The 26,550-nt window shown below is 49.3% G+C and overlaps 1 protein-coding gene across 2 annotated transcripts in view; it reads left to right on the forward strand.

Annotated features, from left to right (window-relative positions):
• LOC144163043 (uncharacterized) overlaps positions 1-26,550 on the forward strand; it is a 150,971-nt gene that overhangs the window by 119,107 nt on the left and 5,314 nt on the right. Inside the window, exons 10-11 of one of the 2 annotated variants that reach the window (XM_077693828.1) lie at positions 2,914-3,247; positions 8,930-9,119. In XM_077693828.1, coding sequence (XP_077549954.1) covers positions 2,914-3,247; positions 8,930-9,119 — 524 coding nt within the window. Of the gene's footprint in view, positions 1-2,913; positions 3,299-8,929; positions 9,120-26,550 lie in introns of both variants that reach the window. The other variant, XM_077693827.1, reaches the window with a different exon arrangement.

The raw sequence follows: 26,550 nt of genomic DNA on the forward strand, positions 1-26,550 counted from the left end.
TCAACGACATTTGCAGTGAAGTGAGCTGATGCGCGGCAGATTGTTCTTCTTTTCTTTTTTGTTCCCTTCTCTTCGGTGGCTTGTCTTTCTCGTCGTTTTCCCCATTTTAAATTTTAGATGCGACTGCATCTCATTCACTCGCCTTGTCCCTCCATACGGCGTTGTTGTTGTCCGTCCACACCCCTCCCCCATTCTCCTCGCCGCGCGAGCTGCGCTCTCCGCCGCTCACCACCCTCCTCTCCGATAGCGAACACTCTCTCGCGAGGGGCATTGGATTGGATTCGATTGGGTTGGCTTGGCTTGGCTTGGATTGGACTGGATTGGATTTGGATTAGATTGGATTAAAGTGGATTGTGTTGGATTGTGTTGCGTCATAGCCGCGGCAGGGGGTTCACGGCACGTTTCACGCGATGGGAGAATCAACCTAACGGAAACAACAACGGAACCCCCTATGCGTAGCATCTACACAGGGGTTCCCGCGAGGGGAGGTGGGAGAAATTTTCATCTTAATGGGTTTTAGAGCGAAGCTGCCTTGCGCTTCTGACCAAAATTGCGCGCGTCCATCTGGTCGCGTCGACAAAGCATCCCCGGCCTCGCTCCAGATTTAGTTTCAAATACTCCGCAGCTCTCATTCTAATGTCGGGAAATTGCCCGCTAAGGCTACTCTATCATCACGCTGACTTTCACTCGTCATGATTTGTTACTTCATATTCAAGTTGTAAACGGTACAGAAACCTTGGCTCCTGGTAATGCATGGTCATTTACGAAGGGAGCATGGTTGCAGAGTACAGCTGTAACTCTTCGTTTATCGAAACTGTACCGATGGAAATGAGATAAAAATTTATGTAGAATTATTTCTTACACGGTCAAATGATTTACACCCTTTAACAGAGCCTATAATTAACACCCTTACAGCCTCTCAAAAATAAATAAAAACACTACTTTCAAGGGTGTTACAGTCAAACCCGTTTATAGCGAACTGCAATATGTACCGCGATTAGTTCGATATATCCAATAGTTCGATATATCCGAACCCGCCTATAACGAGCTTATTGTGACGAGTTCGAAATCCGCGGGAGCCCCCGCCCCCTCCCCAACTCCGCCATCCGCGTATGCAGAAACGAACACAGTACAGTAGCCATTACCATACCAAAAAATTCCTTTATTGCAAGTAATAAACCTACTTTCCGCCTTAACTGCCCACGTCGCAAAAAAACGGTGATATTTGTTTTCACTTTCGTTTTGGCGGCTTCAACTAGCATAGCATTCTCTACACGAAACATTGTTTGCACCAGTTCGAGTCCGCGTCCTAAAAAACCTAAGAAGCATTGGCGGAGCACATCGACTGCCGAAAGCGCTTTATTATAAGCGCCGAACGGATTTCACTCGCGACATCATCGGGAACGTTGGCGAGCTCTTCCCACCGTTCACCGATGCTGCTGTCTTGGTCCGGACTCGCTGACTGGGCAGGTTCCGTCGCGAGTCCCGCGCATCGGAAACAGTTACGGAAAGTATTGGGCGTCACATCGCTCCGTGCGAGGCGCAATGTCTCAGGCGCGGCTCTGGCTCTGTGGTCGCGGCCAATCCACATCTCAATCGCCGCTCGAGATCATGCATTTCGGCCGCCATTCTAGGCGCCCAGAGTTCGATATATCGGATGTGAACTTCGTTATAAGGGATATGTTTCCCATGTTTTTCCGTAACTGAAATATTTTTGTTCGATATATAGCATAATTCACTGTATCCGGGTTCGTTATAGCCGGGTTTGACTGTATCACGATAAGACACACTTCAAAAGGGCGCATTGTGTTTTGTAGAGAGCTACATTGGGCAAGGTTGAGCAGTTTCGCGTGGCTCCTGGAGAGCCATGCTGCGCATTCGCGAGGAGCAGTGACGTCACACGGCGCACAGGACGTTGCTCGCTGCCCGGCGTCCCTCACACACCCCACGCGCCCAGCGTCTTCGCCTACCTCCGTTCCGCACGTGGCTGCCCGGTCCACTTGGTGATCATGCGAGGGGTGGCCCGGTGTGGAACCGGTGGCTCGTGCGTCGCAGCAACACCGGCGTGCGCCTGTGGAAGCAGCTTATCTCTGGGGCGATTGGTGACGCTGCGCCGGGGCCGCTCGATAAATACGCATATGTCACACAATACGTATACCGTGTCATTGAAGCAGCAGTAAGCATGATAATCAAGCTAATCCTAGACAACCAGGAAACCTAAGAATAACCAGCTGAACCTTAGCTCACGCTACGTATATCCCGGCATAGCCCAGCTAAGCCATTACTAATTATTTTTTTTAATTTTCATTGTGTGTAAGGGTGTTACAAATGACGAAACACCCTTAAGACCACGTTCTTTTGCTTTGAAGTGCGAAGCCCCTTAGGAGCTCGGGCTGTTGGCGTCTCATGCCGTCGTCGTAACCATCGTCGTAGGTAGTCACGGTCCTGAAACACCGCTGCACTCATTTACGCGTCGCGCTAGAACGCTTCGTGCTTCTAAGACACGAGACTTTTACAGCAAACCTGTATAGCTCTACCCCCCAATGGTTTCACATATGTTGGCACAAACTCGAAGTCGTCAAGAGTACGGTGATACGCTGCATGCTTCGCCCCTCCCCAGGTTTCACGTTAGTGGAAATGGCCTGGGATTTTTTTTTTTTTTTTGCTAGGGTGTAAGGGTGTTAATTATAGCGGTTTACACCTTTAAGGGTGTAAATCATTTTGATTGTAGGAAGGTATCTGTCTATTCGATCATTGCAGCAAGTCACCGTATGTATAACGCAGTATAGTTATCCAGTAATATACTTGCTTTCCATCTTCACAGCAGTGGAAGGGCTGTAATTTTTTTATTAGTGCGTCAGGTTGGCGTATTGCACGCGAAAACGAGCGCAAACACGACCATACTTCTTTCAGAGAGCCCGGCGGGGAGCTTCCTGCCCGACTCGCCCAAGGGAGAGGTGCCGTTGTTCGAAGAGGTCCGGCTCCTGGAACAGGAGGAGCAGGAAGAGGAGGAGGAGTTCCTCCACCCCGCGCCGGCTGAAGAAGGGGACGACGTGGGGCTGGCGGGCTCCAGCGGGGAGTTGTGGCCCGTGCTGTCCGGCTCGTCGACCTCCTCCTTCATCGTGCCATGGGACCCCGAAGCGTTGTTCTCACCGGCTCGAGGGCCCGAGCCCAGCGCCGCCAGGCGGTCGCCGCCGCCACCAGCGAGGGAGGAATGGCGGCGCGAGGAACACGTGACACATGCCCCGTACGTCGTCCGTCTGCAGCCGGCAGCCCAGCCGCCTCTGCCGCCTGCACGGTGCGTGACCTCCTACGGGTTGCAGTCATAGAGTTTCATAGTAATATATACTAGAGGGAAATCTGGCGCCACCCTTTAAGGGAGCGGTGCTTCGTCCAGCGTTCCGTCATGTACCGGGCAGGTACGTTCCACTTGCCCTCGGCATGGTTCAAGAACAGGCTGAAAACTTGGCTCTGGCTGTAAAAAAAGCAACGATATTACTGTAAAAGATTATTCAAATTTGTTTTGATATTATGAAATTGAAGCTTCAAAGAGAGCTTTATTTTTCCGTCATTATCAAGAAGCTTCGTGGAAAATAAAAAAAATGTTATCCTTTTTTGTTGATTTGGGTCTTGAGACAAAAGAGAAGCCATATGGCTAGCTAAGCCAAGTAGGCCAGGAACGTCACTAGCTGCAATGGCGCCGCCCACGGCGGCTGACGATTGCAGCGCCAGATTTCCCTCTAGTATTATTAGTATGCAACTCTATGGCTGCAGTGGGAACAGGGGCTGAGAATTGAAAGCGGATTTCGGAGAGATCACTTTCCGAAATCCGCCACCAGCCGTGTCTTTACCGTAGAGTTTCCTACTAACATACACTAGCGGGAAATCTGTCGCTGCAGTCGAGTGCCGTTGTTGGCGCCGCTATTGCAACTAGAAGCGTTCCTCTCCTACTTGGCTTGGCCAGCCATGTGGCTTGTTTTCACTGCTGAGACCAAAATCAGCCAAAAAACTGTGTTTGATTCCTCTGTCATAGAAATCGGTAAAACGCGAAAGTGAAATGTGCAGCAAAATCTGAAGCTCAGCATGACTTGCCGGTCAGCGGCTGTCTTGTGGGTGTGCTTGGAGAGCGACGTCCTGCTGGCGGGTCGCTTCGGCAAAGGTGTGATGGCGTCATTTCCGTGACGGATATGACGTCAGCATCAGCCGGCGACAAAAAACACCGGAATAGGTGACCGGTAAAAACCGCAAAGGCTCACGGGTACGTCGTCTGCTCCCGCAACTTCCGGTTCGAGATTTCTCCTACCCTCCCGTACGGCGGCGGTGGCTTTCAGGCCCGCGCGTGTGTGTTGTTTATTTGTCAGAGGGCGCTTACCTGTCAGGTAAACCCCCAGTAGGGTCAATAGTCGTTTGTTATGGAATTCCAGATGCATGAGCGTTTTTTCCCCGGTGGAAACCAATAAACAACAAGCACACACGCGCGTGAAAGACGACGGCGTATGGGAGGCCAGGAGAGCTCCTGAGCCGGAAGTGGCGGCACTCCGCGGGAGAAAACAATGTACCCATGAGCCTTTGCGCTTTTTACCGGTCACATATAAAACATTTTCCTGTTAAAATATAAAACCCAAAAACGAACATCCTCAAGTATACCGTAATATGAATGTTGGACACAGGGTAAAATTCCGGAAAAATGGCGAACGGCCAAGACCATACTCATTCCAAAGCCTGGGAAACCGCCACACATCGATCATCTCAGACCCATATCCCTAACATCGTGCCTAGGGAAACTACTAGAGCATGTTGTTTTGACCCGACTCACTGAACACGCCGAAGAGACTCAGCTGTTCCCTCACACCATGCTAGGATTTCGCCCTCATCTATGCACTCAGGATCTTATGTTGCAACTACAACATCACATTTTGGATTCGGCATACGCGCCAAAGCACACAACTAAGGTTATCCTCGGCTTAGATATCTCCAAAGCCTTCGACACTGTGCGACACTCGGTCATACTACAGATGGTGAACAAGAATGGCTTTGGAAAGCGCACGTACAACTACATTAAATCGTTCCTCTCATCTCGTATACTCACCCTTCATTTCGGAAACATCCAATCGGACCCCATTAAACTGGGTAGCCTAGGAACGCCCCAAGGATCAGTACTGTCACCTTTCTTGTTTAACCTCGCCATGAGGGACCTTCCGGCCCTTCTCTCGGACATACCCTACCTACATCATTCCATATATGCAGACGACATCACCCTGTGGATTGCTCGAGGCTCCGACGGCCAAATCCAGGAAGCCCTGCAACGGGCAACCCAAACCGTTGAGGAGTACGCAGCCGTGCGCGGCTTGTCGTGTTCCCCCCAAAAATCGGAGCTTTTCATCTACAAACCAAATCATAAAATCCCACCAATAATAACCGTAACCACATCATCAGGAGCCAACATTCCCATAGTTCACTCCATAAAGGTTTTGGGACTCCGCCTAAATGCTAATGGCCGGCATACAGATGCACTCAGAGAGATCGAGAAGGGGGTATATCAAACCACCCGACTCATCTCCAGGGTTTCGACGAGGCACAAGGGCATCAAGGAGTCCAACCTCATAAAGATGGTGCAGGCCTTCGTCATCTCGCGCGTTACATACGCATTGCCGTTTCTCACCCTGCGGAAGACGGAGCAGGAGAAAGTTGATAGCCTCATCCGTACGGCACACAAGCGAGCGCTCGGCCTCTCCCAACACACATCAACTGCAAACCTACTGCGCCTCGGGATACACAATACCCTCTCCGAACTTATAGAGGCACAGCGAACCGCACAGCTAGAGAGGCTTTCTTGCAGCTCTGCCGGTCGGTGCATCCTGAGGTCTTTGGGCCTGGTACCCCAAACACCACACTACACGCGACTTGTTGCCATTCCGTCTCCTCTGAGGAATGTCATCAGAGTGTCCCCAACGCCTAGGCGAATGCACCCCATCCACAATAAAGAACGCCGTGAGGCAAGAGCGAAGGCCCTTGCCAAACAACACCCACCGGGGTCTCCTGTGGTATACACCGATGCCGCCCCATATCAAGACAGGAACGCATCGGTACTAGCGGTGGTCGACTCCAAGGGGAGCCCCATTGCTACAGCATCTGTAAGCTGCACTTCCTGCACAGAGGCAGATGAAATGGCAATTGGTCTAGCCATAGCCCACAGCCGGTCTCCGCATCTTAACATCATAACCGATTCTAAATCGGCCGTACTAAATTTTTTGAACGGCAGGGTATCATCTAGAACCTTGGCAACCATCTCGCAAGGGCCCACACCTCATAGCCGGACCTTCCGCATCATCTGGTCACCGGCACATTCTGGCCTGATGGGAAATGAGAGAGCCAATGAGACTGCTCGAGATATGGTTCGCCGAGAGCCTCATAGGACTCCTGAAGATATCCCGCAACCTTTCGGCTATAAGGACCGTCTCCATACTTTCGGCGATATCCTTGACCATTTCCGCCAGGATCGGACAATTTTTCCACCACCGCATCCATCGCTCAGTCGAAGGCATGCAGTCCTTCTCAGGCAGCTCCAAACATTATCATTCCCCACTCCGCATCTCATGTCCATCATATATCCTGGCGAATATAAGGACGCTTGCCCCTTTTGTTCTGTGGAACGAGCATCACTTCACCACATCATTTGGTCATGCCCATTAATACCCGCATCACGTAGAAGAAATCATCCCATCCTTCATAACATATCATCCTTAACCGAGTGGGAGGCTGCCATCTCTAGCCCAGCTCCCCACGTGCAAGAAGCCCTCGCCAAGTTGGCTGAAGACACCGAGCTCCCAAAACACCGGGAGCCCCGCTGTCTAGATGACTGAGCGAACAGCTCAGTGGTGCAATCACCACAACTTTTGGGCAAAATAAAGTTATTACTACTACTACTACTACTTTGTACTAAAGGTTGCTTCCCCGCAAGAAGACCCTTTGTGCAGGGGTGCACCCTTTACAGGCCACTTGCTTCGTTGGGCGGGCGTCATTTCCCTGGCGGATATGACGTCAGTGAAATCTTTGTGCATCCGGGAGTAAATCACTTTGGTGTTAAAAAGTAGCACTTTTGCCCTTGCTCGGCTTGCGGGAAGCTTCTAAATAGTTATAGGCAAATAACTATCTTGGAACTTCACTTTTCTTCTAATAAAACAACTTTACATATTACTTGTTTCACAATTATGTTTTATTTCTGCAGCCACGGGCAACTTTTCAGCCCTTTCGTTAGCCATGACAGTGACAAGGGGAACGTTTCTCGCTACACGCGACGGTACGCTCCCCGTAGTATGAAACTCTGTGGTCTGCTCCTCAAGGCGGTGCAAAGACAGGCTGGTATTGTTTCCATGCAACGGCACCACGCTGTGGTTCCCCTCTTCACTATCTCTTCTCCGCTCGCGTGGTACAATCGCAGCGGCCTACCTGGACTGTAGTTTAAATGGTACGAACCATATTGTGGCAGTTTATTAATTATGGTATTTTTGAGGCTGCAGTGACTAGTACGATTCCGTTCCATAACTTTTTTAATGGGAACGCCCTCGGCGGCTAGCTGCGGAAAAGACAGACAACGTGCATGCCGAAAGAAAACGCTCACAGAAACAGAAAACAGAAAGCTTGAGGTCTAAAACCGCATACTCCTTATGAGCATCACAAAAGCCTTGGATGGAGCGCATGTATCCGACGGATCTGATAGAGGCGAAAAGGAAAAACGCCCGTGTGTACGAGATTTCGGCGGACGTTAAAGGAGCCATGAAGACAAAATACAAGTTGGGTTTATTAGAAAGACTGCTTAGTCCCGTTAACAATGATACCAATATCATTGCCTGTGTCCTCTTAGACATTGTCTGACAAATATGCCGCTGTACAAATGTGAAACTGAAAACTGTGTGTTGTGTATCCAAGAACTGATGCCCTTCTGCTTTGGTCTCGTATGAGACTGGCAGTATTGAAAATAAATAAATAAAAATAAAATATCATCGCAATTTTCGAACAAATAACGGAGATATTAAAGAAAACGTGTGAAGCAGTCGCGACCCCCTAGCCGATTTCCCGCAACTTTTCTATGACGTCACGGAACCTTGTTTGTGCGATTGGCGGCTGCCTAACTGACCTGTCGCGACGACACATGACTGGACGTCTGTAATGGGGCCTCTAGTTCCATTTGACCGCATCACTTGAATGCTAACGTGCAGTTAACGCACTGAAAATTATGTTTTATTGTTGGCCCGTATGACGTCATTCTCGCTCATAACACGTCACTGTGGCGCAAAATTTGAAAGTTTTTTAATACTTCTTGCTTTTTTTTTTCGTTAAAGAACATGTTTTGTGGCTGTAATGGAGCTGAGTGAGATACTGAATCCTAGTTCTTTCAAATTAAACGAAGTTGTATTTTCTCTTCGTGGCTCCTTTAAAGATCCCCATGCGGTCAAAATTAATCCGGAGCCCTCCACTTCGGCGCGCCTCATCGCCTGCGTTGCGTCGGTGCGTTAAACCGTACAATCAGTCCCACGGTGCAAACGTCCATGGCCAAAAGGCAGGATTTTGAAAGTTGAAAGTTTAGTTCCCATGAAGTACATACACATCTTTATCAAGGGAAATCAGGAAAAAGTTGCTCAATTGCAACTTGACAGCCCGAAAAACCTTTTCAGCAGCAGGGCAGTGGGCTATAACAGTCGTCTTAACTAAAAGAGAAGTCGATGAAAGTTGCCCGGCAGGATGTCTCTCGTTTGAGAGGACGACGCACTGGCCAGAGGATGGCCGCACCTCGGTCGTCGTGGCGACGGAGGCTGGGGGGGAGGACCCGACATTTTTGAACGCAACCGAATACCTATAGATAACGTAATTAAGCTCAGACGCAGCGTTTTCATCGTAACGCGTGTCGCGCACCCGTTTCTTCTCGCAGTTGGATCGGGGATGCTGGCCTCATGACCGCCTCGCCCACCACCTGGGTGCGCTCGGGCTGGTCTTCGCCGTGGATGAGACATCGCCACCGTTCACCGCCATTGCGACAGCCACCCACGCCACCACGACGGCAGTTGTCACCACCACCTCCGATACTGCCGCCCCGGGAACATTGGGGGCAGCGCACTTGCGTATGTCCACCTTTTATTGTTTGTTACAGAGAAACTCTTTACCTTTAGCCACCACGTGGATCCCCCGCACGCATTCTTAAAGGCCAATTGCAGTGAAAATTTGGACCTCTTGAAAGCACCATTTCCGTATAGTCTGCCCAAAAAGACCGCGAAGTACAAAATATTACAGCTAAAATACGCGCGTGCGCGGCGCAAACGACCAGCAAAAGCTAGGAGCTGGTGCCAGTGGAGAAGAGCAAAGCATACTCGTAAAATGTCAAATCGAAGTCGACCTGAACGACGTCACTGTGCCCCGTGACCCCCGCCACGCGAGAGCGCGCCGCCTCCAACTGAACAAACGCCGGAATGAGGCTACGAAACAAACGTTAAGGCAGGTCCACTCATGGTGAAAGCTGTAAAGTGGGGATCAGTGATTCGACAGAGGGGCTTTGTTCAATTGCATTGAACAGAGGTTTGTTCAATGCAATTCAACTTTCCCGCCTTCGCAGTGCTCGCGCGCCTTCTCCTTGGACAGCTTGCATGCTTTTCTCTATCTTTTGTTTCTCGTTCGCTCTGGAACGGCGTCAGCGAAAGTCGTGTTCTTTTTGTGCTTGCGTTCATCTAGCATGAGCTGGAGCCTTCCTCCGCGACTTTCAGCGGGTAGTTTTTTAAGTGCGGAGCAATTTATGGGCTCGTCTTGTCGTCTTAGCTCGCTAACGGTCGATGCGACTGCCTGAATCTGGCGGCGTAGCCAGATAACGGACCCAAGTAGAGCCTTCTGTACCGGGGTCAAGGAGTCACGCCGAGGTTCCTTGACCTCGCCGTGCAAACCTCGTGAACCGCTGGCGCTTGTCATACATTTTTACGTTATTTAGCGTAGAGAAAACTGTAGGTACATTTCAGGCAAAATCTGTGTTTATAACCGGCAGCCCCGCGTTCCTTTAGTTAGGAACGCTCGTTTGGTTGGTTTTTACGGTGGTGAGTGAAAAAAGCGGCCGCGCAAGAAAGAAATGGCGCCTTCGAAATGACGCAAAACAGCTCCAGCATACGAAATTAAAGCAAGCGCTAAAGGAACAGAACTCCCGCTGGCGCAGTTTTAGGCAAGGGGCGGGCGAGCACTGCGAAGGCGGGAAATTTGAAATGCAGCGGTGAGCGGATAACGTCACTGCCGCCCATTATGTCGAATCACTGCTCTGCAATTCCGACAGCTTTTGCATTGAGTGGAGCGGCTTTAAGTTTTTCTTCCGTGGCCACTTTTATTCGTTTACTATGGTAAAAACCACTCCAACGAGCATTCATAACTAAATGAATGGGTGGACTGCCGGTCAAGTAGGCACACATATTTTGCCTCAAATGTACCTGCAATTCTCTTTCCGCTAAATAATAAAGACATGTACGACAATGAAGTGCCAGCGGTTCCGTGAGTTTCGAACGGTTTTGCCTATATAAGCCTCTTGTTCCAGTATCCTCTTCACTTTTGGCCGGAAGGCTGAACCGAGGCACAAGCGGGTATCTTTTCGAAGCCTCTGTTTGGGTGCGTGACGCCGCGTGACACCGTGACTGCGGACGAGCAACGGCGACAAGCCGGCCCCCTGAAGTGCTCCGCGCTTAAGTGTGTTGGGTCACGTGCTCCAGTCACATGCTTAAGAGCACTTAAGTGGGTCAACACTTGAGTGCTCCGCACTTCAGTGTTGTGGGTCACGTGCTCCAATCACACGGCTTTAAAGCACTTAATTAAGTGAACACTTAAGTGCTCCGCACTTAAGTGTTGTGGGTCACGTGCATGGCCGCATGCTAGGCTGACTCTGGCGGCTCGGTAAAGAAAAACAGCCAGACAGCGGCGTCAATGGAGTTGGGCCTGCGAATACTGGGTGTATGGTGTCGTTCCGTCTTCTAATGTTTTTCCCTCCGTTGTGGCGCAGCTGCAGCAGCGTTTGCGGCACACTCGTGGGAAATGCGTTAACCGTAGCAGAGCTTGTGTCGGCGTAGCATATGTGTGTATATGAGCTTTAGGTGCGCGAAATAATGTATGTAGCCTGTGCAGCTACACTGGTAATCCGTCCCCATAGGATTTTTGAAGCCGCAAGAATTTTGACAGCGGAGATGTTGTAACTCTCCGTTGAGTCTGGCGCGTGACGCGTTAAAAATACCAAGAAAATGCCGACCGCTCGCGAGCGCGTGCCTCGGGGCGACCGCCGAACGTCCCCGGCACGCGCAGTGGCTTTAGCAAAAAAAAAAAAAAAAAAAAACTGGCGAAAACCCCGAGGATCGCGAAAATTGCGAGCGCTCGTGAGCACGTGCCACGCACAGTGGTTTTAGCAAAAAAAAAAAAAGAAAGAAAAAAAAAACAGGCGAAAACTTTACCTGCGCCACGGAACTGTGACGCGACTCTAGGAACGCCGCGCATTCGTCGTGCACGTATGATCCTCTGCTACGCCCCAACTGTCGTCAAGCGCTATCGCGCATGTAATGCTAGGCACGAGGAACACGACGATGTCTATGCATATGACGATGACTACTACTAGCACAGTTCAAAGCGACGACGGAACATGCAAATCATCATAATAAACATCATCACAATCATCAGCCTATCTACGCCCACTGCAGGGCAAAAGGCCTCTCCCATTAATCTTAAATTATCCCGGTCCTGTGCCAACTGCGAAAAATTTATCCCGCAGACTTCTTGATCGCGAACATGTAAATAAACAATTTCAAACTTATACAAATGCGTCGTGATTGGTCCGTCAGCGCTCACGTGGAAAGAACTCCTGCAGCTTCGCTACGGTTCAACCCTTGCGCGACCTTGTCTCGCGAAATTGGTTCAAAGCCAGTGTCTGCTAGTTTTTTTTTTTTGTTTTGTTTTGTCCGTCTACTTTTCTAGTTTTTTTATCCCTTACTGGGCGCCCAGGGTAAAACGAGATATTGAATGCGATAGCATTTATTGGACAAACGTATGTGTTATGAATGCTTATCAATGCAGATGTGCTTATCAATACGTCTGGGGCAGGCAGGACGTGCATACCGCACGTACAAGCTTCGAAACTGCTAACAATGGCTAACCGCTGCTTAGCCTCATTGCTGCTTACATTCGGTGCGCGGCTGTTGCAGCGCTTGCGCCTAACCATTTTGATGTTTGTAAGATGCTAAGCACAGTTGTCTTAACAGCAGTTACCACTTTGGAACGGTTCTCATCCGAAGCCCGTAAACAACTGCTGGTGACTGAAGCCGAGTGCATGGTTCGAGCGAAGGCTAGTTGTGCTGCCTTCGCTCGAGCGAAGGCAGCACAACGCTTTAGCTCAGTGGTTAAGGCGTTGTGCTGCTGAGCGCAAGACGTGGGTTCGATCCCGGCCGCGGCGGCTGCTTGTCTGATGAAGGCAAAAAGCGGAAACCCCCGTGTGCTGACATTCCGGCGCACGATGAAGGCCCCCAGGTGGTCAAAATTAATCCAGAGTCCTCCACTACGGCGCGGCTCCTAACCCAGATGCAGCCTCTAAGGGTTATAAGCCCCAAGATCAATGGACAACAGAGGCATTTGTTAGTAGAGTGCATACTGTCTTATCTTGTTGAAGCTGGTTATTTTCTCGAAAACTACGTACTCCGCATCAGTGAACCAAGTTTCCCATCTTGCCACATTGCTGACTGCTCAGCCTTGCGAGGCAGTGCATGCAGTGATCTTGATTTATTTTACGCCGAGGTAGCCGAACGGGGGAACGGCGGAAAGCTATGTGACGGACGCGCGGGCTGACCACTGTAGGAACCTGTCACTAAGGCAACTCTCCACCGATTCGTAACGGTGGACATTCTTTAGATGAATCCCCCAAGACCCCCTATTCGGCCTATCTTTGTTGCGCGCGAACGTTCTCGATATACGTAGCCTTATATTGTGCTTCTGGAGAGTACCTATGAAGAGGCAAGGAACGCGTCGGAACCATATCATATCATATCATATCATATCATATCATATCATATCATATCACATATCATATCATATTAAAGCGAAGCTAGTTATGTCTTACTTCTGGCGTATGTGGCATCGAAAACGCACTGCAGGAAAGCCAACTTTCCCTGACGATGATGATGCTCGTGGGTAAAGTGAAAAAATAAAACGCTTTCCGTTTAGCAATCAAACTTGGGTTTCTGGAGTTATCAAGCCGACGTCTATCACAAACCGAAATATAAAGCTGAGTTTCTGTCTGAGATCGTACTTTGCGGGAAGCAAAATAGGCTAAGCAAAATCTAAAGCGGCCTTCACTAAGTGGGCCTCGACTTTCTGCTTCGGCTGCGCATGCGTGTAGGGAATCTTGTGATGAAGATTTAGAGAAGAGGATGCTATGGGAAATTGAGACCTCTGTATTTTACACCGGGATGACCACCAGCGGTGAATTTAACGGCCAACGTTAAACAAGCCATAACGACACAGCTTGAAATTAAGTTTGGTACATTAAAACGACTTCTTTGTCCCGATAACAATTTGGCGCCAATCTTATCGCAGGCCTCATTAAATATTCGAGATATTAAGGAAAACAGATGCTTTAGGGGTGGCGTCTCTCCGGCCACTTTCCAACGAGGTCTCTATGACGTCACAGAATCTTGCTTGTGCGATTGGCGGCCGCTGCGACCTATGCAACCGCCAAGAAACCCGATTGGGAGATTGCAGTGCGGCCTAACGTGCTACTAGCATGCGGTCTACGTGCTGCTAACGTGTGGTTAACGTGCAGTCTACGTGCTGCTAACGTGCGGTTAACATGCAGTTGACGTGCTGCCAACGTGCGGTTAACGTGCAGTCTACGTGCTGCTAACGTGCGGTTAACGTGCAGTCTACGTGCTGCTAACGTGTGGTTAACGTGCAGTTGACGTGCTGCTAACGTGCGGTTAACGTGCAGTAACGTGCATTTAACGTGCTGATAACTACGTTTTTTGGGCTGGCTCATATTATGTTTCTCCTTGTCATATTAGGTCACGTGGCGCGAAATTCGAAATTTTAAAACAATTCTTCAGTTTTTTTCAGTTCCAAAATGTCTTTCGGGACTGGAATAGAGCAGAGTGAGGTATCAAAGGATTGTTTATCAAATTGAACAAAGTTGTACTTCGTATTCACGCCCCTTTATATATTGCTTGGGTATAAATTAACCCTTAATTTCTCTACTTTCGCGTGCCTATTAGTCTCACTATTATTTCGTGGAAGATTCTGGAAACTATGTGATATACTTTTTTGCTTGTCTTGATAAAGAGGTGCACTGGACGTTTTACGTTTTTAGTTGGGCTTAACGCGAACTTGTTCAGGTTTCCTACATATTTTTGTTTTCCCCAGGTAAAAAATGAGCAGGTGAAAGGGGTTGCCGAAGTTTGATCGCCAAAGTTGTATGGGGAACTTATTGAGCCCGAAAAAGGGTTTCATTTTTCAGCCTCTTCTGATCAAATTTGGAGCTGGAAAATTGGGCACCTGTCTGTTCACCTTTGAACTTTCGCAAGTGAGAAACTGATGTATAGGCGGGCGGTGTTCCTTATTCTGTCGCAGACTTCCAGCCGAGCGGGTTAACCCGGCCGTAAGTTTCCCAATGCGAACAGAAAACCTTAAATTGAAAAAAAAAATGAAGACGCTTCATGTGGTGGGAATCGAACCTGGGTCCCTCGTATTATGAAACCGGCGTTTATCCGATTGAGATACCATGGCATTTCGGTGGACAGCATTATTTCCTTCGGGTTATTCGTAACGTTGGCTTTGAACAGCCGGGTCTACGACGAAGGGAAAGGGGCCGCCACCTCTGCGGTTTCTCCAGCCTTGCGCTACTAGTGCAAGCTGTGCCAATTTTTCTGAGGCGATAATGTTTCTTGGGCTACTTAAACGCCAAAATTCTGGTGTGTCTGTCCGTCTGTCGTTAAAATTCCGGTTTAGGGTCTGTGGTTTGTCCGTCCGTCCGTCCGTCCGTCCGTCCGTCCGTCCGTCCGTCCGTCTATCTGGCTGTCTGTATGTCCCTCTGTCCGTCTGTCCGTTCGTCTGTCTGTCTGTCTGTCTGTCTGTCCGCCCGTCCGTCCGTCCGTCTGTCTCTCTGCCTTTCCGTCTGTCTGTCTGTCTGTCTGTCTGTCTGTCTGTCTGTCTGTCTCCCCCGCGATACGTATGTGGTGCGGGTAGGGCTTTTATTTTATTCTATAGCCCTTTACATTTGTCTGTCTGCCTGTTCGCCCGTTCACCAGTCCGCACGCCCGTCCGTCCATCTGTCTCTCGGTCTTTCTGTATGTCAGTCAGTCAGTCAGTCAGTCAGTCAGTCAGTCAGTCAGTCAGTCATTGCGCTGCTGAGCACGAGGTCGCGGGTTCGATTCCCGGCCGCGGCGGCCGCTTTTCTGATGGAGGCGAAAAGCAAAATTTCCCCGAGGGGGAGAATGTGAAAGTGCGAATGCACGGTTGTCGGCCCGCTTGCGGCGCTTGCGCTCGGCCCCCGCAGCCCACCGCTCGCCGCCTTCTCTTCCATCTCTTCCATCGGGTTTGTAGTATCACGTGTACACCACGCAGTTATCAAGCCGCTATAACGCCGCTGAGTCGCCAACGCACGCCGCTGACGACGTAGTTTGAATGCGTTAAAGATATAAAGCGCGTTACTAACACTGATATCAGCGTCGCGTCCGTGGCTTAGTCGGTAAAGCGTCGCGCTGCGGCCGCAAAGTCCTCGGATCGAAACCTGGCGCCGGATGCTGTTTTTTTTTATATATAGAGAGGAGGACTGCGGACGCCGCCGACGCCGCCGCCGCCGGCGGCGGTGGATGGTTTGGGGTCGCTTATAAAGTGCATTCTCACTTTATAAGCGACCCCAATTGGGATGAAAGTGCACAAACTGCACCCGCCGCGGTGGCTCAGTGGCTAAGGCGTTGTGCTGCTGAGCACGAGGTCGCGGGTTCGATTCCCGGCCGCGGCGGCCGCTTTTCTGATGGAGCCGAAAAGCAAAAACGCCCGTGTGTACGAGATTTCGGCGCACGATAAAGATCCCCAGGTGGTCAAAATTAATCCGGAGCCCTCCACTACGGCGCGCCTCATCGCCTGCGTTGCGTTGGCGCGTTAAACCCCCACAATCAATCAATCAATCAATCAATCAATCAGTCAGTCAGTCAGTCAGTCAGTCAGTCAGTCTGTTCGCTCGTTCGTTCGCTCGTTCGTTCGTTCGTTCGTTCGTTCGTTCGTTCGTTCGTTCGCTCGCTCGTTCGCTCGCTCGTTCGCTTGTCCGTCCGTCCGTCCGTCAGTCCGTCCGTCCGTTCCTTGATTCTGCCGCCCGCGCCGAACATAAAAGAATTCTAGAACGAAACGCTTATGTAGGCGAACTGCTAAATCTGATAGACTACCATACTTGTAAACATTATTCAGCAAAAAATAAGCATTAAGTATATTTGAGGGAGAACGTCAAAATGCAAGTGATACTCGCAATGTTCTTTTAATTAAAAATAGACGCGGGAGTATTCTTTGCGACAGCCAACAAGAAAAAAACGCATAAAAGCAACATTTTAACCACGAAATACAAAAGAGCTCGCGCCCAAGCCTTGGGCTTGTGGCTCCAGGGCCAGGCCCAACAGTACCAAAAGGTCCCAACAAATGGCGCTGCAGCTGTGAAAACCAGGAAAGTTGAATTGGAATCGGCGAACTTTCATTGTGTTTATTACGAGAGGGCCGATGTTATAGGAGGGGAACAGCTTAATACCTGTGACACATGGCAACGCTAGATCTCCTTCAAACTGAACCCCTTTTCCCGCGTCAAGAGACATTTTGTGGAAAGAAATGGCGCTCCTGACGCACAGTAACCCCCGATCTCCGTTTTGTAGTTCCCGTAACTGACACGCCATTAAAGTGGCGCTAGCAGTTCTGTGCAAAAAGCATGCACAGTAACAAAAATAAAGTGAGGCTAATAGATCTTCTGTATTATTTTAGAGAGGAACCGTGCGTTTTATTGTTGTTTGGAAAAAATAAATGGGTAATTTCACATATTTGTATTAAACAGCAACGATGTAGTGCTTTTTTAGGCTATGTTCGGTGCCTAATGTGGCCACAGCGGGCAGATGTTTTCAAAAATACATTACTATTGGGCTTGTTTGGTGAAGTTTAATTTCATTGCCATTTGAACAATCTATGAAGGTATTATGAAATCGCATTTGGTCTCGTTGAGTTCTGAGAAGCTTATGACTTGCAAGCGCCTGCTTACGACGCTGCGCCGCTAGCTGCTCATTTTCGCCCGGGAAAGCAGATAGGCGAACACCCCTTATAAGGCCCAACCACATGCACGTGTAAAACCGACGTACTCGCGCAACGAAGTAAACCGGCGTAAGCGCGTAAGGAACCGGCGTACTCCGGCTTACGCCGACGGCATTGGTACGCGCTTGTTAAGCCCAAGTCAGAGCCCGCCAGACATCGGCGCAAACTTTCGGGCGCACGGGGTTGACGTAGATCACTGGAGGTGATGTTATCGGCGGTCCGGTCGCATAACAGGACAACGAATTGATAAATAAGCTAACTTCACTATTAATTATGCGATAAAACGAAGTAATCTGTAAAATTCGGAGGCCAAACAACCGCACAAAACACGGCGAAGCAACGAGCAACTATGGGAGCAAGGTAGTTTGCGCCAAATGTAGCGGAGGGTTGTGTGCCTTCCAAGTATGCATACTAATCCTTAACGTTTTTTTAATGTCCCAAGAACTGTTTTAGTTATTTCTTTATTAAACATACGTATTTTTGTGTGAATAGGCATTATTTGTTTTATTTGAGTTAAAATCTAGTTGAACTGGTCGCCACAAAGCTGAGTCCGGAGTAGTCGAGCCACACTTCGCGGCGCATTGGTTTACGCGCCTGTTGCGGCGATATGTGGTTACGCGCCCTCTCCGGCGTCGTGGGTCGGCGTAAAAAACTGCGGCGTATGTCGCCGCAGGCGTACGTCGTTGCGCGAGTACGTCGATTTTACGCGTGCATGTGGTTGGGCCTTTACGGGAAATGCCCGCTGCGGTGAAGGAGATTCTCCTTTGTCGTGTGTCATCGAGGCGAACGCCGTTTCGGTAGCAGTCCTTTCTCTGCAAAGGCCTTTTAGACCTAATGTGTCAGGGGTTGTAGATGTGGGCAGCGACAAGGAACGGGGTCAGAAGAACATCGCTTTTGGAAGACGTTTGCAGCGAAGCAAGCAGATATGCGGGAATTTCTTTTTTCTTTGGCGGGGTTTTATTTCTCTTTGATTTTAGTTAGCACTCAAGTTGTGCGTAAGGAAGCTCGACAGTAACCGGTTCTACTTTGAGTTCCCCAGCAGGAAACGCGAGTTCAGCCTCTGAAAAGACCTCGCCTGGATTACAACTTGCTAAGGAAGGGTTGCACGACGTTTAACGTATACCATCAGCGACTGCGTTCCTTTCCCCACGGCGAGTACCTTCTGGTCGGTTGATCTGTCCTTCCTGTGGCGCAGGAAGAGTTCAAGTTTTAAATTTTTTTCTAATGTCACAGGTGCGTTGACCAGCGGCGCAGTGGTCAGCGCAACAAGCCCGCGTTAGGAAGGCAGAGGAAAGAGATGCCGACCACAGACGAAATAGCTTTAGCGAAAGTAGGAGAGAGATGTATAGATAGATAGAGAGAGAGAACTCTTTAACGGGGGCTGGAGAGGTCAGCTCTGCTAGCGGCAGTGCTTGCTACGCCAGATGGGGATGATTACAATGCAGTGAGGTGAATGTGACAGATTGGGAAGCCAACAGTTAGAGAGAAAACAAAATTTCAATAGAGAATGACACGCAATGAAAAGCAGAGAAATAAAACTCTAATTAAAATTGAGTAAAAAGCAAGAAAAGATACAGCGAGCCGTCTCGCAAGCCATTGGTCGAAACTGACATCACGTCCGAGCTCAGGCCTCCCATTGGCTGCCTACCTTGACGTCAGGCCGAAAAGGGCCGCTCGTGAGGCCCGAGAGTTTCGTCTACTCAACGAGGCTCTCCAGACGAGAAACGGCGAGCGCTTTTTTTTTTTTGTTTTTGGGGCGAAGCCCGTTAGGGGCTCGGGCTGTCGTCGTCTCATATCGTCGTCGGCTCGTGTCGTCGTCGTCTCATGTCGTCGTATCATCACGTGGTCGCGGCACTAAAACACCGGGACACTCGTTTTCCAACGCGTCGTGCTAGACCATAACGCGTACTAAAAGAACACTCCGGGAGACTCGTTTTCCAACGCCTCGTACTAGAACGCTTCGTGCATCAAAGACACGAGAATTACAGCAAAGCTGTGTGCCTCTACCCCCCAACGGTTTCATCTCCGTTGGCAAAAACGCCAAGGCGCCAAGAATATACACATACACTGCATGCTTAGCCCGTCACTAGGTTTCACGTTAGTGGAGATGGCTCGGAATTTTTTGTCTGAGGGGGTCCAAGATGCATGCGTCGCCGACCGGCCAGGCATCGCGGCTCACAGGACACGCCTGGCGCGTCAACAATAGGCAAATCCCGTTGACGCGGACAGAGCTCTCCGCAGCAGGCGAAAAAAAAAATAAAGAAAAAAAAATGCACTGACGCACCTCTAGAATTCTTTTTAAGGAAAGAAACCAATCTTCGCAACCTTTGCACACAGGAGAGAAAAGAGAAAAAAATTCTGTCTCGGCGTAACTGGAAAGGTTTGACGGTGAGTTCAAAAAATTCCGCTCCGTTGTCCCGAATATGACAGGGAACGCGAACCGGTACGGGGGGCGTGATTCTGCGCTGCATTTTTTTCGGGGCCTCTTGAACGTAGGCGGGGAGGAGAGCGGCGAAAGATCACGGCGCAGAAAGGTCGCGCCGGGAGAGAGCTCGAAAAGGGACAGATAGAGAGAATGAAGAATTAGAGAGGAGCGCTTTTCCTAGTAACTCCGAAAATAGACGAGTTGGTTCGTAGTAGCGGTGAAAAGATAAAGCCAGCGAGAGTACAATGGGAAAACCAGAGAGTAGGCGGACGGAACAACGCTGTCCAGCGGTGTCCTTTCTGGTCGCCTGCGGCCGGCGTTTTATCGCTGGTTTTATCTTTGCCGGAGCGAGCAGTTGAGAAGGAAGCAAGAGAGAGAGAGAGAGAGAGAGAGAGAGAGAGAGAGAGAGAGACTGCGCGGTAGATGCAAAGTATGGATAGAGAGAATAGACTACTGATTGTCGGACAAGTTTTGAGCGTGGGTGATGAGACCAGAATGTCGTGCGAAGCAGGAGAGGTCAAAGGTCATTCGAAGGGGAACGCGGTGAATCTTTTCCAGCATCGATAGCCGCTGAACCGCGGTTACAAGGAAAAGCTTTGTATGCTTCAATGTATTTGCAATACATGTATAGGAGAGGCCACATTGGTGCGAAATACGAATGAGTGTAATTTTATATCTGTGTCATTATATTAGCGTCAAGAGTTCTCCAATCTGCAACTCTACCGGAAATATACTAACCACGACGAACTTTTTTCGTGCTTCCTATTAGTCGAAACAGGCGGAAGAGGTTGAATAAAAAAATGAAGGAAGCTCGCATTAACGCGCAAGATTTGAAGGTAGCGAAGCTCTGCGCCACCTTCACTACCATTACGAAGGTTGAAGTCTGCGGTTGCAGCCGATGTGCTCCTTCTTCGCTGCCGCAACGAGACTTTTGCTCCATCGTATAAGAAGAAAAAAGGAGAAAAAGAGAAAGAAAAAGAAGAAAAGGAAAAGAAGAAGAAAAAGAAAACGAGAAAGAAAAAGAGAAAGAAGAAGAAACGGAAAAGTAGAAAATACAGAAGAAGAAGACAGAAAAAGAAGAAGAAAAGTTTGTTTGTTTATTTTTGCTATAAGTGTGAGCTTTTTTTCAATTTTTTGGAAGTGATCATAACTTGAAATCACCTCGGGGGGGGGGGGGGGGTCGCTATAATGTGTCTTTCTCGTTCCGAGCAAGTATTGCCACGATTACGGCGAACGCTGGAGTTTTTTTTTTCTTAAGCCAAGCTTGGCCAGTCTTTCTAAGTGGGTATGCTTGGTTTGACAAACGTGCGGCGGGGACGCTGGGCGGTCGCCGCGAGACCCGCGCTTACGTACGTGCGCTCGGAGATTTCGTGGTAGTTTTAACCCGGGGACACGAATAATTACGATTTGCTAAACAGCTTCGCTGTAAAAAACGAACCCGAAATTATTAGGGAGTACTGCAGGGGATAAAAAAGATCTTGTGTCCGAGGAGCTACAAATGTCACTCCAGAAGCAAATGGGCGTTGATTCGGTTCCCGTACGTCACTTCCAAGCCGGATAAACTGATATCTTTATCGAATCTCTGTTCAGCAGCGCATGCGTCTTGATACCTGTGACGGGCGGACACATTCTTACGCATAAATGACGGGAAAAAATATACCCTTATAAAGTGTCCATTGTATTAAACTAATGACATCGGTGACCGCGCGCAGAAAGGTGTAATATACAAACACTGCAAAATTTCCTCTTGGTGCCACCTATACTGGTCGTGGCAGACACATTAAATGTTACCCAGGCTACAAGAAATGAAAAAAATGTGTGATAAGATGCAACCTTTCGGGCAGTTCGTCGAGCGGGCGGCGTGGAAAGCGTCGTGGAAACGCAGAAAAGTGACGTCACCTCGATGTCAGTTGAGCTCCCTCCGGCGCTTACGCGAAATGTGTGTCGGCCGCTTTTGTATGGCCCCGACTTCCAGAGTCAGCAGGAAGCCGAACGCGACGCTGCGGTTGCGGCGACTTCCTCTTTTTTGAATCAACGTCCGCTCGCCCAAAGTTTCGCGCGCGATTAGACAGCGGATGGTTAGCTCTGGGCTTCTCTGGGTTCGCCAATACCGGTCAGGCCGGGTTCGGACTGTTGCTGCAACTGTCGCGATAACTTTAAAGAACGGCGTTTTTTTCACGTCTCTGCAGCCAACCGAACTGCGTGACCCGCTGTTTTTTTACGTCCATAGATCAGGATATGGCTTTTGCGGCGGTAGTCTGAACACAGTCTCATACGTATATTACGTGGTTTGTGCGCGTGGAATTGTGGGTAATGTTTGAAGTTTTGCAGTAAATAACGAGTGGTGGTGGTGAGGACCAGAAATTTGTGCTGGTTTTAACAAGTTGTGATTAAAGTTCCGCTCCTAAAAAAAGCTAGCGGCTGAAAAAGATAAGGAAGCTCACATTAACGCGTAAGACTTGAAGGTAGCGAAGCTGGACGCAACCTTTGATTGATTGATTGTAGGGTTTAACGCGCCGACGCAACGCAGGCGATGAGGCGCGCCGTTGTGGAGGGCTCCGGATTAATTTTGACCACCTTCGGATCTTTAACGTGCGCCGAAATCTCGTACACACGGGCGTTTTTGCTTTTCGCCTCCATCAGAAAAGCGGCCGCCGCGGCCGGGAATCGAACCCGCGACCTCGTGCTCAGCAGCGCAACGCCTTATCCACTGAGCCACCGCGGCGGGTTGGACGCAACCTTTGCGGCCATCATGAAGGGCTTAAGTTCACGACTGAAGCCGACTTGCTTCTTCTTCCCTGCCGCAACGAATTATCATTTATTCTATAAGTGTGAGCACCGTTCATTTTTTTTTTTTTTTTTTGAAGTTATAATCATTGGACATCACATTGGAGGGGCATACGCTATGACGTGTCTTTCGCGTTCCGAGTCAGTGTTGCCACGATTGCGGCGAACACTGGAGTTTTTTAAAGACGATAGTCTTTCTTGGGCTACTTATACCCAGAAATTCTGGTCTGTCTGTATGTCTGTCTGTCCGTCTGTCTGTCTGTCTGTGACTCGATTCAGCCACCCGGCCAAAGTAAAATTGATATAGCGCAATAGTCTTATATACTCACAGCCACATGTAAACGTCTAAGCCCGGTTTATATGTTCGTACTTGTCAACTTTGTTTAACAACAACAAGACATTACGCAAATATAAGACGGGAAATTAGTACACAAGGGATATTTACAGTGTTCCTTTATTAAAAAAATTCATGGATGCTTGGTTTTTTGATGGCAAATGATATTCTACATCTACTGCAGAAAACCGCCGCCTCCTGGCGGCATACAAAAAATCACGGGGAAACAGCAACGAAAGGTTCCACTAGCTAGGTTCCACGTTCTGCTTGGAACGCACGTGGCGCATGGCCACGCGGCTCTATAAACCATCTAGTCGGCCACCTCCATTCACGCGCGTCTCCGCCGTACTGCAGCGTTGGCATCGAGGAACCCGGCCTGTAGGAGTGGAACGCGGTAAATTCAAATCGCCTTGCGCAAACCTTTAGTCCTTGGAATGAGCGCGACGGCACAGGAACAGCATGAGAGGTGAGCGGGAAAGCAAAAGGGGGCATTTCCTTGGCAAATGTCTACAAAGACTATCGTCTTTTGGCGACATTTGCAAGGAAAGTAGCAGATACGCGGCCAATTTTTTTCTCAGCCAGTCTCTCTAAGTGGGCATGCTTGGCCTAACAAACGTGCTCCGGGGACGCTAGGCGGTCGCCGCGAGGCACGCACACACGAGCGCTCTACCTTTAAGAGGTCGTGAAGAGATTTAAAAAAAAAATGTGTTGTATGCGTACTTAGAACTGTGTAACCTTGATGAACAAACAATGCATAACCGTTTCGTTCCATGAGATCGGCATATAGGGTGAAAAAATGAATTTACGGTTTCACCGAGGCTTTCCTCCTCAAGTCGTGCAGTGACGTCATGTTAAGAAGCCAATCATAGCTCCCCCTTCTCTGCGCAACGTGTAGGCATACAGCGGTCTCGCAAAGGGTCAGATAAAGGTATGCAACATCGGCACCATGATGAAACTCGCCCTGCATGCAACTCAACGGGAGATGTCTGATCTCTGATACGACTGATCAACAAGGTCCAACTTTTAGTAAACAACGCAGGCGAGTGGCGTAGGCAGAAGTAACTACGTATGAAGTAGACTGGGTATTTGTAAACTGTTTACGCTGTTTCGCGATAGTCTAAACTTTCGTTCTGCTAGCAGGTGTTATTGCTCGAGCTTGTCGACGTCTGTCTCCTATAGCCTGCATTGTGGGAATTTAATATATAAACACGTTTATTGGAGTAACTTTGAGTAGTCTGAAATTAAAACAAAACTCGTCGTTTACATTCAAGCGCAAAAATAACTAGCGAGAAACAGTGATAGAGCGCGTCGCCGAGTCCCATCACACAGTTCGATTGCTTTCCTCCAATAAACAATGCTTCTAACGTTGCTTCGTTAATTCTTTTTCCTCCCTCTGGCTTACTGCAGAAATGTTCAACAGTAAGTTGACGGTTAAAGCTCTGGTTGGATCAGAATTTGTGAAAACACACCAGAGTGCTGGACTACAAATGATTGTATACCGCAGTTTTTTGCCGCGCGCGTTTTTCCGCCTGTGGTCGAGTTTGTAAAGTGTCAGGCTTCAATGCAGGTCGGCCGCAAGTTCGAATCGCACGCGTGGCACTTTTCTTTTTAAGTGCAGAGCACTATAGGGGCTCGCCTTGTCGTCGTGGCCCGCTCGCTGGACCGAAGTAGAGACCCACAGCGTTCCGTCGTAGAGGCAGGCTGTCGTAGCGGCGTGACCCGAAGACCTTAAACTGTTTATATAGTCATAAGCGCCCGAAACTCGTGAACCGCTGGCGCTTGTCATACATTCCCCCGTTTAGCGCAAAGAAAACTACAGGTACATTTGAGGTAAAATATACGTAATTAACCGGCAGCGGCCGCGTTCATTTAGTTAGAAATGCTCGCTGGGCTGGTTTTTGCGATAGTAAGCGAAAAACAGAGAGAGCCAGTAGGTCTGAGTTCTGCTACAGTGTTCTAGAATAGTCCTGGAACACTGTATATAGTTCTGCTACAATCGTTGCCAGACAACTGAAGCGGTCGCGACACCGGTAACGTCGGTAGGAAACCGCTTATGGAAATGAATAAAGCATGCTATATTTTTAAAATATCACGTATGCTGCGTTTAACTCTCGAATGTTTCTAGCATGACGTCACTGTTGCGCTGCCGACCGACGATGCGCGCATAGTCGCTTGCAATGCGCCTCAAAAGGAGCATTTCTAATGTGTATCTTAAATTGCAGAAGCAATTATTTGCGAAAAAAATTGGGATTTATGCTTTTAAAAGATTGTTCAAGCGGATAAAATTCAGTAAAGGGAAAGGCATTTTCTCCTCATGTCCCCTTTAACGCTTTCGATTGGCTTCGAGCTGTCTCCTACGCGCTGCGCCGTTGCTCGACAGTTGACGATGGCGGATTCCGCTGATTGTCTGTTCGCTCATTCCGCTGCGTCCTTCCGCTGCCTTCATCTTCGGTGTACTGGCCTAGAGGGCCTCGTAGTTTCAGCTCGATCGATGGAACACTTCCCAAAGAGCTGTTTCGCGGCTCCCGACGCAGGCGCCAGATTTTCGCTCGATGTGTCGCTTGAGGCTTACGCACTAAACTACTCCTACGGTACGCGGTAGAACATGCCTCGCTGGGCGCCGAACACGTGAAGAAAAAACGACGTCAGTGGGTGAACGCTCGAGAAACGGTGTCTCCCTGATCAAAAGAGTAAAAGGGGAAACAGGTCGCCTTAAAATGGGAAATAGCGGGAAGAATTCTTTCCCGCCAGAAGAGGGTGGGCGGGTTGCCGGTAGCGGTGACGAATCCGAAGCTTGAAGAAAGAGTGGGGGAGCGGTTGGAGTGGATTACGGCGCTGGCGTGCGTCAGCCGACTGCGTACGTCACGGCGGTGCATTTTGGAGTCGGGTTTCTTCCATACAATGATGCATGTCGATACCGCAGCTCTTTTAAGGGTACAGGTAGAAGTCGCCCTGGTGCGAAGAACACGAAAGAGTGATTGCTTTGACAATGAAAACGCAGGGACTGTTTAAAGCTAATAAATGATGTTTCTTACTTTTTTTTTTTGCAACCCTGAACATAGGTTTTTTTTTCTTGGGGGGGGGGGAGTTTAGGGAATGCGCTCTTCTTTCTTTGGAGAAAGCTGGGGCGCTTCAATATTGTAGCTGCCGTTTGGTACGAGGTGAAAAATGCCCCATTTACGCTGTAATACCTCCACAAGGGACATTGACCAACTCTGACTTACGCATATCCGGAAAAGTATAACCAAAATTTGGTGAAATCCGCCACGGTGGCTCAGGGGCTATGGCGTTCTGCTGCTGAGCCCGAGGTCGCGGGTTCGATTGCCGGCCGCGGCGGCCGCTTTTCGTATGGAAGCTAAAAGCGAAAACGCCCGTGTGGTCGAGAATTCGGCGCACGTTAAAGATCCCCAGGTGGTCAGAATTAATATGGAGGTCTCCCCTACGGTGCGCCTCATCGCCTGCGTTGCGTCGGCGCGTTAAACACCACAATCAATCAATCAATCAATCAATAAATCAATCAATCAATCAATCAATCAATGGAAATTCGCCAAACGACGAAACGTGGAGGCTGCGTAGGGAAGGAGAAAGAATGAAACCTTGCTGCAGTTAGGCCCTTTTCGCAACCGGCATATCGACGTGAGCCAAAGAAAGCGATGATCGACTGATTGATTGA

The sequence above is a fragment of the Haemaphysalis longicornis genome, unplaced genomic scaffold (assembly GCF_048455015.1).
Source record: "Haemaphysalis longicornis isolate Haplotype H1 unplaced genomic scaffold, Haemaphysalis longicornis Haplotype H1 scaffold_12, whole genome shotgun sequence".
NCBI lineage: Eukaryota > Metazoa > Arthropoda > Arachnida > Ixodida > Ixodidae > Haemaphysalis > Haemaphysalis longicornis.